A 20,889-nucleotide genomic window follows, 5' to 3' on the forward strand; every position below is an offset into this window, starting at 1 on the left:
TGGGGGGAGGGGGGTCACAAGCTGCAGAAAATTATACTTTTTTTATTTTGTAAAAATTAAGGTATGCCTACTTGAAAGACTTCTAAAGGGGGGCATAAAGTAATGTTTGCATTCATTTATTGAAGGAACTCCAGTTATTGTAGCACGGAATAAATTTAGAACACAAACTACAAAAAATGTGAACAATTGGTTCCTTCATCGTAAGCTCTCTGCTGTGTTGGACTAATACCTTTCTGTCTTTATATTCCAGCTCTCTAGCATGTGATGATGCCAAACAAGAGTAATAACTTGTAAGGAAAGCTAATGTCTTCTTTTTTTTCACCTCACTAAAGAAATATATATATCTTTTACAAGCACAGAAACGAGAGTATTAACCACACACTAACCTCAACTTGATTTGCATTGAAAAACATAGGATAGAAGAGTTGAGGCTCGCACTTTGGAAAAGCAAAAGAAAGACATGGCAGTTGCAAAGCATCTTTAACCTCTAGTGATTTATTGGCCCTCAGCCAAGTTATCAGGGGAATCTAATTCTTCTTTATTATTCAAATAAACCACATTTGGCACCATGGTTCCCTTTCAGAATAGCTTCACAAATAGACTGAGCTCTGTCATTTATTTGACCTTGCACTTGTGTGCTGTAGCTGTAATTTTATTTGCCATCCTATATAACAAATGCAGAGAACTCTAAAATATGGAGATGAACAACAGGATAGGGAGAAGAGTTTATGGTAAATATATCTGTATGGCTTAAAAAGACAAAAGACCAATTTCAAAACACCTATTTACCCCTTTTCACCTTCACCTCTATTAGCTCTTATTATATCTGCAGCCACCCTGCCCCTTTCAGCAAGCTGCCATGTATCAAGCCAATTTGTAACCTTGTCTGCAGCTACCTTCTGGCTGCCTCACAATCACCAGGAAATATACTATATGAGGGTGGGGTCTTGGTGAGAAGAAGGGAAATGACTCAGAATGTGCATGCCAGGTACAGGAGTCGTCTGGGGTGATTAGAACACAGTTCAAGACAGGCTTTAGCTAGCACTTGGGATATTTTCTAATGATATCACCCCATAAAAATGTGTTGATTTCTTGGTCTGCTCTAGATCCCATTTTGTTGTAAACAGGACTCTATGTGAACTTGGAAACATACTGTGTTCTTCAGACTCATCCTCCTTTACCTCAGTTTCAAGGGAAAATGTTTTCAGAAGATACAAGTCCATTCGTATCCTCTGGGTACGTGAGTCCTATGTCCTCTGCCTCTAGCAACTATAATGTTGTCTGTCTCACGAGAATTTCAAAGAAAAGGCAGAATTTGAGTGTGAATGAAGGAAAGCTGATTTGAAGCCATGTAAACCCCCAAACTAGCCAATGCTTTTATGAGACCTGTGTGCCAGAATGGAATACCACTCTTGAGATGGTCTTCCACACACCCACGGCTGATGGGGGAACAGGCTTCTACCTGCTTCTGAGATGTGTAATAAGCGTGTCTGTGTTTGCCATAGGGATCATTACAGTCTTGCTGTGAATGTGGACTCCAATGGAAGCAAATCAATATGTCATAATCTACATGGTAGCCTCTATAGAAATCCTACATGAGATTTATTTTCAGACTTCAGTTCCAGTTATTTACATGTTGCTTTCCTTAAGAAGCAATTTTTTTTTTGATGGTTGACTTATTTTCCTTTTTGCTTTGGTTACCATAAAGCTCATGGGTGAATCTGAACCTTCATTAGACCATTTATATCCCTTCTGTTGAGCCTCCTTGTGTTCTCCTACTATATGGTAACAGATTATCTACTTTTGCTTATCTTTTTTCTTTAATTCCCTATTTCTATTTTGACATTATTTTTATCATATGTGTTTATGTAAGCTATTTCAAATCCTTGTGGAAAGAGGAGGGTATAAGCCAACAAACAAATATTTCTCTAAGCTTTAAATCCTATATCAACCAGAATTTTTTTTTTATCATGTAAAGTCTCTTTTGGATTCTCTGGTGATTAAGTCCCTTACATTTTGGAAGAGATGTCATAAAAGCTGGCTATATATCATTGCTACACTTTCAGTGTTAGGGAACTTATTCTGTTTTCTTTCTTCATTTTCACTTCTACTTGCTCCATTATAGCTAGACAGCAGAGTTGTCTTTAACAACTCTGAATGTCATCACCAGGTATAAGATGTTATTTAATTTCTAGGCAAATACAACTCAGCATGTCAGTATGTGGGGGTCTTCTTTTAAGATAAGACCCCATGGTGAGTAACTGGGAATTGCTTTTACACAGGAAAACAAGTCAATAGCACATATTTCTAAAACCTGAAGCCACTTCTTGGATGTTATATAAATATATAGGTATGTGTGTATCTGTGCATACACATATATACATACATACACACATGTACACCTGGCAAAGTTAAAAGGGCTGCTGAGAAGGTCCAGATATCATCATTGTTCACTCATTCCCATCATCACAAAAATATGAGAATATTTTACAGAGAATACCCAGCACCCACATGTCCTGGACACTAGGAATAGTTCCACTCAATAGTGTGTCCAAGAGAAAGATCCATTCTGTGTGTCTCAACACTCATGCTACACAACAGAGCTCAGGAGAGATTTCCCTACTTTGTTTTCTAACAAGCCGAAAAAGAATCCCAACTCTTTCCCGAGCATAAGCCGTTTTAAAGCCACCATATTTATTTACATGTTGAAAGAAAACAAAACTGAGGAAGGAATATCTTGAGAGTTAGAAATAAAGTCACAGCTATGCTTTGTAACAAATTGACATGCTCACAACACTCCTTAACAATTTCACTGGATAAGTCTTTGATGATAGTTATACATTGTCTTTCTTTAGCAAAACTGAAAAAAGGAGAGATCATAACTTATAGACTACTTACCACTGTCTAGAATCAGATGAAATATTCACTTAGCCAAAGTTATAGAAAACAAGCAGAGAGTTTGGCTTGCATTTACTTAAGGGTGTATGTGTGTGTCTGCATGTATTTATAAAAGAGCAAATGCTTAATTGAATAACTTAGAGTATATTTACTTTGCATATCATCCTTGAGCACCCCCAAACCCCTACAACTGAAAAAGGCATTGAAAAACTTGGGAAGAGTTGTGTCTCAGGGAACTCAATTTCCCTTTTAGGACTTTGAAATTTAACTGAGATGAAAACTCTCAAAGTTTTATCATAGATATTTCCCCCCTCCTGTTTTGGCATTTAAAAACATATATCATGCTCTTATCAGATTATTTTCATGCTAATCCAGAACTCTTCTTAAACTTTAGTTTCAAATTCTAAATACATACATTGGTATATGCAAAAATAACTTTCCACCGATGTACCCTTCATCATCTCAGGTATGCGGTGCTGCCAAAGGAAGACCTCATGTCTCATCTCCTCTACCTGCATATTTGATGATTTCTGCCAAAACTGAACACATCCACCATAGAAGAAGGTAACAGCACATTTTGGCCAGAGTCTCCTCCTGGGTAAGTCAAGATGCTGACTACTGGCATGCACCTTAAAGTACATTATGTATAAAAGCAGAAACTGACTACGCAGAAGTTGCCAGCTACTGTGCCATGGCTACATAGCTGCTTGATTCTGCAGAAACCTCAATTATTTGTCTCAGATTTTAGGAAAAGATTGACAGGATGATATAGTAGAGAAGCAGTGAGATAAACTGCTTTTAAGGAGAAACAAGCACAGGGTTAAAGCCAAATTTTTCTTGAACAGATGATATTTCAGATGGCCACACTATTCCAGATGCATCAATTTCCTTGAAAATCCAATCCATATATGTGCATATGCTGTGCTGGCAGGAGGACTGACTGAAATGGCCAAAACCCAAGAGCTAATATTCTTTTGGCCAGAATAATGCAATTATTATTTTCCTAGCTATCAGTCTAAGCATACAGAGCCATCTGTTATGCAAAGCAAACATACACATCTCAATTACAGAAAATGCAGTTGCCTTGACAGAATTTGGATTACCCCACTAACCAGGGCTGTAAAATGTGTTTTGAGCTAGTATATAATGGATGCTTTTCAGGAGTTCCCTAATTAGCATTTACCTGCTTAAGCTAATTATTCATCCTTCTTCTTTACTGGCTTATTAAACTTTGTTGGATATTCCACGTAACACAGATGAATATGGGCATTGCAGAACAACAAACACTAGTGTTTCCAGTCCTATACAGTAATAACAACATGGTGGCGCACCAATTTCAAAAATGGAGATTCCCAATACTAGGCCCCAGACAGATTAAGACAAGGCTTAACGTCTATTAAAGGCTATTAGAAAACCAGAGATTTCAATGAGATACAAGAATACTAATATCGAGTTAACAATAGCTCAGCTTCTACCATTTGATTTACTGAAGTTCACATGAACCAGAATTACTCTACTCACTATAGCCAATGGCTTGCATGTTCTTCAAGAAAGCATTAATAGACCAGACCCTTGTTTGGGTTCTCAACAGTACATTATCAAATTTGGCAGCATTTCTCTTCATCCTCCAACCCTCTTCCAATGCCAAATATCTCTCTTCAATATTTTTCAATATCTTTCTTGATCTAGCTATTACCCAGCAAACTCACTAACAGCCAAAGGTTCCAGCAGTGCTAGATGTGTCCTTAGAGCTGTGCCAACTTTCAGAAGCAATGAGTCTGGGGTGGGTCCTACTTAAAAGGAGAGAGCCGACTCTTATCTTCCATCTTTAGCTTCACGGAGCAACTGAATGAGAGACAGATCATCCAACTTGGCGGATCATCACACGTATACAAAATCCCTCCCACCGAAGCTGTGTTTACTTCACGCCAAACCACCAGATGAAAAGGGTCAAACTCAGTCAGTCACCTGTACAGGCACAAAAACCCAGATGTTCAGCATTTTCATGGAAAAAACATCTGGATAATTAGCTGAATCGCAAATTTTGCTTCAGGATATTTTGGCATTCGGTACATACAGCCTGTGTCTTGGAATCCACTGGAACTAAAATTTTCGTGTTCCAGAGGAATATTGAGCACTGATATCCAGGATTTTGTCCCTGCCCCATTAGCCTCCATATTTTTTTGTATTACCCTTTGAAAAACACATGTGAGTAATTAAATGACAAATAATGAAACACTATCTTTTTTTATGAAATTGTCTTTTAGCATTCAGAAGCATTTGCAAAGGCAGCAAATATATCCTTGCTGGAACCCTCCCTGCAACACATTTTAATGGTCTCTTTCAGCATTTCTTGACTCCAAATGACTCCTGCCATTGTGTCAGCTCCCAGGATAATGCAGGGTACTCCATAAACATCCAGTAATAGGACACAAGGGAAGCACTATTAGTGTGTCCCTCTCCTACCGGGCACAGAGGTTTCAAAGTTCAAAACAACCAAGGCAAGAAACTTCATTTGTTCTCAATAAATTAATAATGATCCTTGGGGGGTGGGGAGGGGGGCTAAAGTTTTTGAGCACAAGTTTATTCTGAACGTCGAACACTGGCACACAGGTTTCTCACTGACTTTGAGAGAGCAGTCGGGTAGAGTCATTAAAGAATAAATTTGATAATTCATACTAAACAGAATATTTCTTGAAGAAGGAAAAACACAAGGCTGAAGAAGCCTCCACAATCGCCGCCAAGAATCCAAATAGTTTTACTTACTTGTGAGAGGCCTAGGTAGATGGAGACTGTTTCGGAAATGTACAAAAATTTTCCTTCTTGATTTAGTGCAAATACAAAGCCATCCAGGGACTGCAGGAGAAAACAAACATATAAATAGTTTAATAAATATATATGATGGAAATCTAATTAATATGGCAACTGAGAAAAAGCAACACATGAATTTACAGTCATTTTTCCTTTATGTTTCACAAAAGTCCTAAGATCTTCTAGTATTGCATTATACATTAACAAATTAAGGCCTGAATTAATACTGCAGGCTTTCCTTTATTTTGGGAACTTCCTTATGTCTCTGTCATTCTGATCAAGATACATTACATTCATGTATAAAATACGATCATGCTGATTTTACGAGATGATGCTTTTATTTTTTTGGATTCAGGAGTTACTGAGATTAAATCAGCAAGATTATCCATTAAACAGCTGAACAGGAATGAAGACTATAATGAAATAAAGGGGAAAAAAGGGTTTCTGTATGAATAGCAAGTAAAATCACTACTCAAACTACTATGGACATCAGTAATTTACTAATTAATAAAGAATTATGCCTTCTTTATTCCCAGTGCCCATTATGTTAGAACAAATAGGAAAAATTGATACATTATAGGTGAATTTGCTTATGGGCTGCCATCTTACAAACTGTAATCCTATTTTGCAGAACTCTGTGTTAAAGCTTTATAGGGATAGATCTAGTTTCTACCACAACTCGTGAAATGGAAAAGAAAGAAGAAAGACAGAAAGGCCAAAGAAAGACAGCAAGAAGAAAGAAGGAAGGAAGGAAGGGGTGGAGGGGGATGCTACACACTATCTGTAACTCCTAAAACCTCAGTCCACTTTCCAAATGGAGGGTTACATGTTCAGTTTGATGGATGGTATAAATCATCATGAACTCCAACTGCAGTATACCACTCAAATTGAGAATAAATTTGTTTCAAACTCTTGCAATCCAAGTGCATTTCATACCCTCCATCATCCTCGCATCTTTTGTTTTGCTTTATTTATTTTTAACTAAGTAGACTGCACAAGTGCTGCTTGCACAAGAAAAGAAGTTTTAAATATTAGCAATGTTAACAAAGGCTATGAATTTGAAAATACAGGAAATCCACACTAGGAACAAGGTATGTGAGAATACTAAATTAAAATGACACAGTTTTTTAAATAAACAAAGATGAAATAAGCATGTTAGAAATAACTAAATCAATTCCTAGCAATAATTTCAGCCTCCTAAAATACTTAATTTTAGGGAAAATATGCAAGTATATACAAATTATATATACTTATAGACATGCATGTATTGAGCATGTGTGAGCGCATATTTATATGAATATAAAAAATTTGGATTTCTATGTTTCTTGACCCGTTTTCACTGCCCAACGGGTCAGAAATTGTGGATGGCACCAAACTCTCTCCTCTAATTTACTGGGTTCTGAAAATAATTCAAAAGTCATATTATATTTCTCCATAAAAGAGCAAATTACATAATAGACAAGCTTTTAGTTAGGATAATACATTAATAACAGCTTAAGTTTCTTAAACCATGTGTGCTAAGCAATTTACATGTATTGTCTCTTTTAATTTTTACAAGTACTCTATGAAGTTATTATATTATTATCTACGTTTTCTATACAAGGAAATTGAGGCTTAGCAAAATTTGGTAACAAGTCTGTTCCTAGTCTGGAGTTTAGATTTAATCCTTGGCTTTTGGACTCAATAATTAACTATACTTCCTTCCATTAAAAATAAAGTTTCTCTAATTGATATGTGTGAATTAATGATAATATAAATATTCACAGCATTTCTGAAGTTAAAATATTCATACTAAGAGGTAGCCGGCGACTTCTTAAAAATCATCACTTGTTTTTGAAGACTTGTTCAAATGATAGAATCCTACCATTAGGGGCAGAAGACGAAGAAGTGATGACAAGAACATTCTTAAGTTATTTCCACAAGGGGTCACCAGGTCACCTTTGCTCTGTAATATTTCCCCTGGAACCAACTATGAGAAATAAAATGCCGTCTAAGAGAACTGGGCTCCTTACCTTCGCAAAACTGCCAAACCCTCTGGAACCCTGTCATATAAAACCATACAAAGTGTAGTATAGTGGAACCACACTTTGAACCAGTGCGAAGGGAGAGATATTTTCTTCCTCCAAGTTTAGGAACGATCTCATTTCTACATGTCTACCTCAAGCAAGATGTTTTTTAAGGATGACTCATGAGAATTAGGACCCTTCTCTTTGTAACCAGTCCCTTGGAAAAAAGAGCTTGTTGGTTTCCAATCAACCTGATAGCCATGGCCTGGTATACGGTCACAGAGAACTGTGCAAGCCATCTTTTCAACCCTAAAATGCCATTGTCCAAATGAGAGAGACAACACAGAGAGAGACCACGGGAGAACTTCTACAAAGACCTGTGACATTTGGGATACTGGTTGGGATCAGAAGAAAGCACTAATAAAGCTGGTATGGAGAAAATGTCCCATAGTCTAAACTCTCATTTTACAGGTAATAAAACTGAGGCACAGAAAGGCTAGTGGCTGGACAAGATCAGACAGTTTGTTAGTGGCAGAGCCAGGTTTCAATTTGCACTCCCATAATATTATGGCATTTACAACACTGTATGGTCCTGGTTGGCTTACTCAACTCCCAAGCCGACTGAATTTATCAACAGTGGGGCAATGCCTTATTTATCTTTGTCCAGCCAGCACCTAACAGCTGCTCAATCAAGACTTATTTAATCCAATTCTCTCTCCAAGCTCAATACCTTCTTTCCCTTATATCACACATACCAAAATGACTAAGCAGAATGGAAATTATTTTTTCAGAGACCTGTTCAAGAATCTGTTAGATTATTGAAGATTCAGATGCCACAGATTTTTACTATGGTCTGAGATATCTCCTGATATTTGGAATATCAGAGTTAGAGTGACATTTTTTATGTCCTCCAAAGCACCTAGTGCTGTTCCTGAATAGCAGTGCCATTTTCCATCTACACATATTCTTTACTTCCTCACCAGAGGGGATTGTGACTTTTAACACTAGGTTCAGATCTCATGTACTTACTAAAATACTTGAAGAGGTGTGGGCAACATAGCAGGGAAAAGAAATATCTGGAGGCTAAACATCTGATGCTATGAAGCGGCAGAGATCTAAGAACTGGCCAGTTTTGTTTGGCAAAAACAGAGGCTTCAACACATGTTCCAATTTCCTGGTGAGATTCAAATGAGCCTATGTCTATATGACACAAAGACATCCAGTCAATTCAATTAAAAATAACGACCAATTTGGTAGAGGGAAAAGCCACTAGTCAGATTAGTTGTTAGTCATCACAGAGGTAAAACACACACACACACACACACACACACACACACACACACACACACACACACACAATTGGTTAATTAACCATGTTTTTCACTTTTATACTTATCATTTTGATAAATTAGATCCATAGTCTGAGACGAATGCCCATAACTCAGGTTTGATTACCTTTCAAATAAAGAATGGAATATAAAATTGGGTCTACGATAGATTGCCAAGGTCATTTTATTTGACACAGTTATTACCTTCTGATTCGGGGTCAACTCTGTCAATAGTTAGCTGTGTTTTTCCGCTTAAAAAAGTTTGAAGAGTAGCATCCATGTTGGTTTAATTTGGTGTCTCAATTTAAAAAGGTGGGAGGAGGAAGAAAACATTCAGTCAGTCTTAGAAACCAAATGTGATTAATCTGAAAGTTCTGTCGAATTTTTTAAAAATTCGAATTGAGAAAGCTATTATCTACCACGATGTTCAATCACTGCAGGCTACTTTTTGATTTTTTTTAACTGCCCACTGTTTTCAACAGGCGCCAATTAAGATTCTGGGGTCAAAGGGTTAATTACATCTTCTTACTCACTATGTAGAATTTTCTGATTATTAACTAAGGTTGGATTAAGATGAAAAAGAACTTACACAAATGTTAATGCTAGTCCCTCCTCAAGAAGATTTATTATAAAGCCTTGCTGAAATCTATCTGCTTTCCTCAAAGCAGATGGAGAACAAAATCTTAGAAGAAACAGTAAAACAGACATTTTAAAGACAGGCAAGTATCTGATTTATCAAGACAGTTTTCTTATTATTGAAAACAGTTTTTGGCCATCCAGACAGGGCTGATAGGAGATTTCCTTTGTCACATCCCAGTAAGTCTGTGAGGTACACACACAAGGAGTGAGGCTTGGATATAGAAGTCAGGAGCTACAGTATCTCTGAATAATAATGCCTGTAATTATAATTTATATCCCCTGACATGAGTATAACATATAAAGTATAAGGCACAGCTTCTTAACCCCAAAAGCTGAATGCTTCTAACAGTATTTATCAAATGATGAGGTTATTTCCTTGCAGGGTATGAAACTAACTAAAGCTTCATGATTGAAGGTATACTAATGTTTAATGCATTGTGCTAAATGGATTTATAGTTGTCAAAGGAGTTTTGTTTCTGCTTTCCTTTTTATGCATATTCCTCTGCAGCCAAATTTCACAGAGTGAAATCTTACTATGGTGCTCTTACAGGGCCAATTCTCAAGTATATAATCACTCTGAAATTAGTGGTTCTTTCTTCTACATTCCAGTAGAGAAGGGGAAAAAAAATCACCCTTAACTCTTTTCCTATGACTTAACTCCAGTTAGAGAGAAGAATTACCAGTAGGCTAGGTTATTTTAATGACAGATTATTTTAAACTAAGCCTTCACCATCTGTTCCACCCCCTAATTATGAATGCAAAAAGAACATATTTCACAATTACATCAGTAAAAAAGTAAGATATACATGATTTAAATGCATGCATGTGTTCCTTGTCCAATGTGCCATGCATCTGTGATGTTCTTCTAATTCAGGCTGAGACTGCAGAGAAAATACCCATCCGTGGTAGCGTATAGGCTCTGACATACTCAATCTCCCTCTGCACCCAGAGTTCTTCACTGTCACGGCATAATTCTGTTAGGACAAGGGCAGAGCATAAATGTAAGCGCCATGCTTATCAGACATTAGAAACAAGTATTTTATAGCTGCTAAAACAGCTTTGCTGTTAAAAAGAAGGGGCTTGAGGAGGAAACTGCCTCGGTTGCGTGAGCAAGGGGTTAGCATGGGGAATAAGTGGGTCTGCTCTTGAACCACATAAGAAACTTGGCCTGGAGAATGAGGACAGGACTCCAATACCTATCTTTCCACTCTGTTTTGGCAGCAGTTAAAAGAGTCAGAAAGACAAAAAAGAAAATTCTTAAATTTGTTGGCCTTTGGATACAATCACACTTTTGATAGAGCTCAGTGGAATGCCATACTGCCCTCTGAATGCACTCAGGAAGTAATGCTGTATTTCTCAGGCACACACATGTGGACTCCTAGAAACTTCAAGAAGAAGCTGGATGGTGCCCAAAGTGCCCACATGTATCTGTTTATGGGGAATAAAAGGATTCCCAAATTTTGTCTTTGCAATCTGACTTTTAACAATCCAGCACTGTGCAGAAACAAAAGCCTTATTTTCAGAAATAGGAATCTAAGTCAAGTATATTTTCTCAAAGTAGATAAAAGCATACATCAAAGGTTTGGACTTTTATTTAACTCTTGAGAACCTCCAAGAGCTTTCTGACTCTTCCTTTGCTTTAGAATGAGTCAGTCTCACGAAGGACAGCATAAGTTCATATTACCATACAGAAAAGTATAGAAAGCCACGTGTTCCCCAATTACAACACCATATTGGATTAGTTAGGTCAAATGTGACTATTTTGCCACTAAAAAAATTTTGCCACTAAAAAAAAAAAAATACAGAACAGCAAATGATGATGCCTTAAAACATCTTCCTGAAGAGTTTCCTAAAACACATAAATCCAAACATCATAGGTGAGAAAACAGTTCAGAGAGTCACAGACGGCCTCTCTTCAGTTCTTAGAAGAGAGGTACCAGAATTAAAGGGGAGATTCTGAGCTAGAGAAATGTTAAAACATGAGGAGAACAAAGACACCTGCTTTCTGTGCAAGGAGATCATATGTTGCTTCTGCTCATTAAAATTCCATTTTGTGGGAGCTGTGTATCAAAGTGCTGACCTTTTTTCTCTGAGATACTGGTTCAGGCCTTAGATCTAGCCTTGAGGGATGTAGATTTCTTGATTTGAGCATCTAGCCAAATGGACAACAGGCTCTGGTATAAAGACAGTGTGTGGCATTTGGTGGAGTCACACCTGCCTCTGAGCCACCAGGGGTGGCATATAGACCCTATATTATCTGTGGTTTGTCCTGGGGAACTGGGGCTCCATTTGGGACATAAGTGAGCACACACTACTCACAAGCTCCTTTTGCCTCAAGGAGAGAATTGCCACTAGTTGTTCTAAGGCACAAATATTCACTGGAATGTTAAAACACCTCCTTTTGGCATATATGGTATATTAATCTACTGAAAGCTAGGCTCTTCTGAATCCAGGGGCTAATTTTTTTTTTAAGTGAAAAAGCAGGACTTATTGAGAAAACAGAAAAACTCTCACAGTGGGAGGGGACTCAAAAGAGTTGCCCTAATTCTTAAGTGCATCTTTCTCTTTGAATCCAGGGTTCTCTTTCAAGTTAAAGGAAGAATCCCTACCTTGGCAGAAGTAATATAAACAACACACTGTGCTGGTCCTGAAAGGCCTAAAAATGTCACTGCTTTGCTCCTGCCAGACACATGGAGCTCGGTCACATGCAAGGTGCTAGGTGTCTTTCAAGTTATTGGTATTAAACAGCAGAAAGAAAAGAATAAATAACAATTGTTTACTTGACATTCTATAGTCATCAGCCACTAGAAAGTAGGAAGTGGCCTTCATTTTACATATATATTATATTGTATATCTAGCAAATATACTATTACATATATAATGTATATTATATTATTATAATATAGATTGTCATAAATATTGCTCAGTTCACTCAACATTCACCAGGGATTAGGGAAGAACACAAATACGTGTTAAGGAAATTGCATAGGTCATATGTGAGATAGGTATTTTAAAATCCTACTTTGCAGATGAGGAAACGGAGGCTCAGAGAAATTAAATACACTGCCCAGTGTTACCCAGCCAACATGTGGGAGAGCTAAGCAAGAAGAATCCTTCAGTTGCTTTTCCTCCTGCTGCCAAGATTCCCTGCTGGGTATTTTAGTTGTTTCACACACCAATATAGCTGTGCTGAATCTTTGCTTCTCTGGCACTCCTTCCCATATAAGCAATTCTCATGCCTTTTCTGTTTAGAAAACACTTGTTGATTGCCCTCAAAAATAGTTGAGTACTTACTATGCATAAAGTTCATAACAGCTTGGGGCTTACAAAGGGGAGTGAGACAAGGTCCCTGCTCCTTAGCTGCTTTCTTAAAGAAAACTCAACTGTGGGATCCAAGATTAATAAAATTAGTAAAGTTGAAAATGAACTTTATACAACATAAAGTCCCAAGCAAAGGCAGTTTCCAGGATTTCCTGAATAGAGTGAAGACTCCTGGATCACCTGACTCCACATCTGGCTTTTATTTTATTTTTTTGATAAGACATGAAGTGCTGGGTTTTGAAAATGTGCAGACAAAAGACCACCAGATCCAGAAGAAATTCTCACGACTTGGAAGAAGAAGATTCTAGGGCCAGAAACAGGTAGATAGGGAACCCCAGAGTTAATAATACCTAGGAGACCATATCTACCCAATAGGCAGCTGGTATAAGATGTGACCATATACACCACACAAGAGCTGGCCATAACATTGACTCTATTTCCTATTCCAACCTTTTTTATTTTTGAGTTGGAGTCTCACTCTGTCTCCCAGGCTGGAATGCAGTGGAATGCTCACAGCCACCCCAGTGTCAACCTGCTGGGCTCAGGCAATTCTTCCGCCTCAACCTTCCAAGTGGCCAGAACTACAGGTGTGTGCTACTCTGCCCAGCTAAATTTTGATTTTTTATTGTAGAAACAAGTTCCCACCAAGTTGCCTGGGTTGGTCTCAAACCCTCGGGCTCAGGCAATCCACTTGCCTTGGCCTCCCAAAATGTTGGGATTACAGGCTGAGCCATCAAGCCTGACATTTTTTAAAAATAAAATTTTATATAAAATGGCTCAATAGGTCTTTCCTATTAAGTAATACATATATTATTTTTGAGTCAGAGTCTCATTCTGTTGCCCAGGCTAGAGTGTAGTAGTATGATCACAGCTCACCGCAGTCATGACCTCCTGGGCTGAAGTGATCCTCTGTCTCAGTTTTCCAAGTAGCATGAGTAGCCACCATGCTCAGAAAATTTTTTGACTTATTGTAGAGACGAGGTCTTGCCAAGTTGCCCAGGCTGGTCTCAAACTCCTGGGCACAGGTAATCCTCTCGCCTCTGCCTCCCAAAGTGCTAGGATGACAAGTGTGAGCCACTGAGCCTGGCTCTGTCCCAGTGTTTTTCATTCAAACATATGTGTTTGTTTTTTCTCCCCCTTTCTAGTAGAATATATATCATTTCAAAGAAAAGTCAATGTGAAAATAGTCTTCAGAGAAATTTATTTTTTGTCACGTTTACCTGAAAATACATCTTCATTTACCCAAAAGCACATCCTAGAGGTTGTCAGGTAAACTCCAAATAGAAACCCAAGTCTCTGTTTTGAATGATTATGATATGAACCTGACTGTTTACTGGGCAGTGGGCAACTTTAACAGGCTCTTAAGAGAAAATGATAAATGCCTTGTTCAGGTATTCCTTTAGGTAAGGGGTTTGTGTCAAGGGTGGTAACAAGGATTAAGGAACCCTGTAATGAATTTAGAATATAAAAAGACCATTTAGAGACCTTAGATACTAATCGGGTGCATTCATGTGTTTCATTTCTAGGAACATTTTATTTGTATCTCTAGGGGAAAGTCATAAAAAACATTTGTATTGAAAGGAACTTGATTGTTACAAATGTAGTTTAGGAATTCTAGTTGGGGATAATGCTTAGACCATGAAAATCTCCCATGTTAATTTCAGGAAATCATTGTAACTAAGTTTTTTGCTCTTTATTTTATATATCATTCATATAATTAATAATTAATTTTTAGTAGACCCACATAAAGCCATAAATGTGATGAACTGATAATAGAAAGTAGCATTTGGTTTCTGAAATCGACAATGCTCAGAATTGTTTTTGAAATCTTTTGTAAGTAAATGCACCTCTTCAGGGATCTACATTTTACAATACTGAAATCTTTATATTGATTTTTGGTGTGTTCTAAATGTTTAGAGGCTATGTTGCTTCACTGCTTTAGCTCTAGAATTTAGCTCCATATGAAGCAGAGATACACATTTATGAAAACATCAATTATTCTGATGGAATTGAGACCTGGTTCTGAATAATACCAGGATAAACAACTTGGTTTACTGCTCACAATGGCTCTTGGTCACTTTCCTGACCTTTCACTTCACAATCGGCTGATGAGTTTAGGTGAAAAAGACCAGTATACGCTGGTCATCCGTAGAGCACTCATCCTATTCCACATGCCAATGAAATGCTTCTGCTTTTATCCACACGTGCTGAACTACTTAACACATGTGAAGTGAAAGACATTATGGATTTTAACGGCTTTCTAACATACTTGCATATATCCAAAGCATAACAACCATGTCACAAGAAATCTTCATCAGAGATGCTCTAGATGCTATCCTTCAAAGCAGAGCAATTCAACATGTGAAATCTGCTAGGAACAAATTTGCCAGGTGTACATTAAATATAGTCTAAATTTATACAATTAAAAACAGTAGTGCTTACTTGGGATGCTCAGTGCAGAGGATTATTTAAGTCTAGGAGTTTGTGGCCAGTCTGGGCAACATAGCGAGACCTCATCTCTAAAGAAACAAAAAGCAAAATCTACACAACAACAGTGGTGTTCAGTTGTATTGATTCTGGCTTTTTCTGTGGTCTAACTCAGAACAGAATGGGCTGGGGTATGAAGTTTCTGGTGTTGACAATTTTGTGGGACAAAGATATTAGTAAAGAAGAAAATTTAATTATGGTATTTTTCTACTGACTTACTAAAGCGAATCTTCTGCTGTTAGTTTTTTAAATATAAAAAGGTGGAGCTAGAATTTCCTTCACTCTTCTGATTCTACTTCAACGGCTTTTCTGACTGGAAAAGAATTCAATGCCATCACTGAAGAGGGACTAGCCTTTTAATTGTTTTAATTTCCAGGTTCAAAAGATGCTTTAACCAAAATCTCAACGAGTTTTAAAAGGAATCATAGGACTAAAGTTGTCCATAAAAGTGATAAGTATAACTAATTGAAATGCAAAGATAAAGTTGAAAATGACTACCTTGATTGCAAAATCTAATATGGTAAGGTGATTTGAGAGACAATGAATGTCTCTAAATCATGAAAACTATTGGGCTTACCACCTTCATGTCTTTCTGACCCACCATTTCAGACAGCAAAAATGATAGACTCAAATATTTTCTGTTTTAAATATTTATCTGATATGTCAAATAATCACTGTGATGATCATTTTCCTTTAAAATAGGCGCTCAAATGTGTTTTAAAATATTTGAAAAGTGTACTTCCATATTGGCTTGAAGTCAAAGGTTTTATGGCAGTAGTACACTGTGGATGTCAAAAGCCAAATTATATTCAGTACATGAATCGACATGAAATGGTCATTTTTTTTCAGCAACAAATTTGTTCTGTATGTTTTAAGATGCTTGGACATATGTATTTATATTGGTTATAAATAAATGTATTCTAAAGGTGCTTAAATATGCTCTTATAATTACCAAGTGGGGATGAATCATTTCTTGGAGCTAATAATACTACCATATAAACTTCCCAGGGCAGAAGGAGGTATCCACATTTTTTTCCTAGACATGGTCTTTCTTTTTCCTTCTGTTCTGGAGTGCTATCATCGCATGCGATCTTTCCCTTTTCAAGGTTCTTTAGTGAAGTAACTGACATCCCAGATACCTGCCAAAGAAAGGCAGACTTTGTTAGTCTGCTTTTTCCTAAGCAGCACAGAATGTTCATCTGCTGGGCAGGTCTACCTTACTGTGCTTTTTGTCTTGGGCTATTTGGAATAGGTTGCCACAGAACACCTTACAGTTACTTTTGTTACTGTAAGGTTATCTGGCAATTATTCATCTAATGCACCTGAGTAATTGCCAGATAAACTGTTTTCAATGAATCAGGACCATGTGGTTTACTGAAATTGCATAACAGTCACAACATTATAGATCCTTCCAAAAGTTTGCTGTAATAATAATTAGGTTATACAGGCTCTATTCAAATACACTGATATGTCAATCTACAGTAATTCAAAAGAAATTTGCAGTTGGCTATATTGATAATTCACTCACTAGAAACCTTAATCAATAGTCTCAGTCTAATTCGGATAGGCACAATGATCTTTTACTGTTATTCTGTCTTAAATAGCTAAAAATATGTTAGAACAAAAATAATTTGAAAATGGATATTCCACCATTCAATGAGTTTGATGAATGACATTCTACATCTCAATGACTATTAGATGCAGTAAAATTCTACTTAGTCTCCAGAATTTATAGTGGCCTCAACTATATTTAACAATAATACCTTCAGCCACAACTGTCACCTCCTACTTAGTCTTTCTCAACTTTCTATGTCAAAGGCATCCAACTTGCCAACAACAGTGGTATGAAGGTGCAAAGATATTGATTGATTTCCAAGTCTGGTTTTTCCCTTGGCCCTCTGCCTCGTTTCTTTTAAGAGCTGGGCAAATGAATTAATACGTATTTTCATCATTAGAGTGATATTTATCTTGGCTGTCTAGAATTACAAGACTACAAGATGATCAACTTTTCAATTAGGAAAATGTCCACCTGTATATAAACTCATCTCACATAAGCTTGCAGAATTAACATTTTTAATGAAGTCTCCATGAATCTCCATTTCAACTGTTCCTTAAACATAACTTAGTCTAAGTAAACACCAACTTCCCTTACGAATGACAGTAGCCTGAAAAAGTAAGGAAATATGAGTACAGTGTCAGATAGTATCTCTAGGGAAACTACAGGGCACGAGTTTGGGATCAGCAGTTTCTATGCCACCTCTAAATTCTCATTTAAACCTCTTTCTTTTTTCTCTTTTATTTCATTTTCGTTTTCTCTTCTCCTTTCACCTTTTTGTTTGTATTTTGCATTCCATTACATAACAGGAGCTGATGCTGTGGGGATAGTGTGGTGGTGGTATGTGTGGACCATACTTCACAGCTAATGTTCCCACAAATCCTGCTCTGAATGTATTTGTAAGTGAACCCAGGGCAGTAAAATAACTCTGAATACATTTATACATCTGACTCACGAGTGTGTCATGATTACTGACAAGTCTTGAAGACCAAGGATGGCTCTAAATTTGTGAAGACTAGTATACATTTTGTGTGGTTAAATATTGGAAATAGACTTGTTTTGCCTCCAATGAGATTTGCTCATTCTAGCCTTGACCTTTTCCAACAAGTCAGATTTGTTTTATTGTCTTGCTTGGGGGTTTGCTCCTTAGTCGTAGGATGACCTACTTTAATTTCTACTTAAATGCTTCACAGGCTGAGAAGTGACTTCCTCTAAAGGATTGAGCCCCTAAGGACTCAGATTGACCCGTGAACCCTAATGGAAGACTTTTATCCCAAAGCAAGTAAAAATATATTTAGCGTTTTATAAACACAACCTTAAGCTGCTATCATTTTCGTGTGTTCCTTCTACTTTCATTACAGGTTAATTGCACTTGCTTTACATATTTGTGGCTCCCCTCCACCAGATCTCCATCCCTTTCCAGGTTCTTTCCTGCCATGACAGGCACCTTTTCTGAAAGTGTCAGCCAATATTATTTCCCCTTTTCCTAAACTGCACACAGACATGACCCATTAGACAAGTCTAATGTACTATACATGTTGACACAGATCCATGATAAACTGTGGAGACGGTTTATCAACATCCTTAAATTCACTGAGCTAGCGAGGAAAAGACATCATAATGGTGACTAGCATTACTCCCAATACTGCAATGAGCCCAGCTCTTTCCCATAAGCTCACCAAGGTACAAGTAACATATCCTCCCAGGCCATGAGCGATGAAAACCCATTCCTTCACAGTTTTCCAAAAGGCAAGTCGTTACACAGGCCCCCGCTTCACACCCCGGATTGTATTATCACAATTAAAATTTTTAGTAATATGATATAATATAAAGTCATCATACCGAGTAGGATACAAATCCCTGTCCCAAATGGCTTACTATGCAGAGTAAAATCTACAGGACCTGCTGCAAATCATTTCTGTTTGCCTCTTCAAGGCTGAAATCTTTTGACTTATTGGAACAGACGTAAGAGAACAGTGGATGTAAGAAGTTATTCAGCAAGTTTTTGAAAGAAACATATTACTAATGCCCCTTATGAGATATCAGGAAGTCTGAATAGATCACTAAGAGGATATATAGACATAAACACTTGGCTACAGAGCGATCCCTGCAGAGGGAGTATTTGTGCATTGGAGGACATGGGCTAAAACATTAGGACTGTTTGCACCACTTTTCTACATAGGTCAGTTGACAACAGGATTATGGACACAGTATGCAATTGAAGTGGTTTAATGAGAACTGACTCTTTCACATTTCGGCCTAGGATCCTTCCAGGGTTCTCATTTTTTAAAAAAAGAAAAGCAAGAAACCTAAATATCATCCTAGGCCTAGATGAGGCACCAGAAAAGAGGCACGGTTTCTAAGCTACTGGGAAAGACTCCTGGCCTGGTTAAGAGATGTGGGAGAGGAGATATCCAGAGTCAGAGAGCCTTATAGGAGCCTCCCAAAAGAGAGGATTGAAGAAGGGATAAGAGATGCATCAGGCAGATGAACTGTTTCTAAGAGCAGGTGGCCTAGACCACGTTCATTGTCAAGGAGAGTGTTCTGTGGCTTTCACCAGCGAAGGACTTGTTTCAGTTCCTGAAAAATCCTCAGCAAGGGATATACCCTGTCAGAGGCCACAAGCTCACAGATCACAAACATGGCATTATAGAAGGACTTTTCTTAATTCCACTCTCTAGTTGTCTTCACCAAGGAAAGTATGACTGTCAGAAAGTTGCTGATCAGATTTAGAGGGACTGAAAGATTTGAAACAATGATAGAGAAGATAGGACAATGACAGTCTTGTCTTCTCAGTTCCTTCAGTGAAGCCAAGGAGGTTATGTGGCCAGAGTTGAACAAGCTTCATGCCCAGCTTTGAAGTGCGAATTCTTCAAACGTTTCGAGAGGCAGCAAGGTGCAATGTAAAAGAACAGGAGCTTGAAACTCAAATAGACCTGAACTAGAATTCTGATTTTGTAACTTCACTGTTTTCGTGTATGAAATGTAAACAATAATGTCTATACATCATTTATTCCACTCAGTAGAGTTGCTGAGATGATTAGAGCTAATAGATGGAACAACAGGCATATAATAAATGATATCCATGATGACTATTATTTGACTCTTGACTCTGATATAAGAAGAATGCCTGCCAGTAAGAGTGAGTTTTACCTACTTATAAGGAGAAAAATATGCTTGTAACATATGAGACATGAGATTAAAGATACAAGAAAACTCTGTATTTGTGGCTGAGACAAGGTTTCATTATAGTCAGATATTTCCCTTTAAAACTCTAAAAAACACAAGTTTGGGGACAGGCTATTTTAAGGGAGAAAAAGCCTATTCATTTGCCTTGAGGAATTGCAAAAGTTATCAGAAAAAGATGCATAAGAAAATATAGGGTGGGAGGCCCGTATAGAACATTAATGTCAACAAGAAGATGAAAAGATTAAGAACTTGAAACAGGAGGAAAATGATTTCCATAAGCATGGTCATTTAAAAATAAGAACTATTCTAGAATCTATATACACATTCTGTAGTTTTATATATAGTATATATATATATTTGTGTGTGTGTGTATGTGTATACACACACACATACATGTAAACATACACATACATTTTCTTAGTGTGCTTGGGGCTGCCATTAAAATATCATAGATTGGGAAATAAAAGAAATTTATTTTCTCACAGGTCTAAAGCCTGAGAAATCTAAAATCAAGATGCCTGTTGAGTTCAGTTTCTGGTGAGTGCACTCTTCCTAGATTGGGGATAGCTACCTTTTTGCTCTGTCTTCATGTGGTCTCCCTCAATGTAAGTGCATGAGGGAGAAGGGGAGAGGGAGGGGAAGGGGGAGAGGGAGA

The 20,889-nt window shown here is 37.5% G+C and overlaps 1 protein-coding gene across 1 annotated transcript in view; it reads right to left on the reverse strand.

The window, feature by feature from the left end:
• The window catches only part of NPAS3 (neuronal PAS domain protein 3), a gene marked incomplete at its 3' end in the record, with an annotated part of 691,615 nt that overhangs the window by 244,094 nt on the left and 426,632 nt on the right, over positions 1 to 20,889 (reverse strand). Inside the window, exon 8 of the mRNA XM_021715010.1 lies at positions 5,665 to 5,754. Coding sequence (XP_021570685.1) covers positions 5,665 to 5,754 — 90 coding nt within the window. The remainder of the gene's footprint in view (positions 1 to 5,664; positions 5,755 to 20,889) is intronic.

Source organism: Carlito syrichta, unplaced genomic scaffold (genome assembly GCF_000164805.1).
Source record: "Carlito syrichta isolate Samal-C Ts95f unplaced genomic scaffold, Tarsius_syrichta-2.0.1 Scaffold306534, whole genome shotgun sequence".
NCBI classification, from domain to species: domain Eukaryota; kingdom Metazoa; phylum Chordata; class Mammalia; order Primates; family Tarsiidae; genus Carlito; species Carlito syrichta.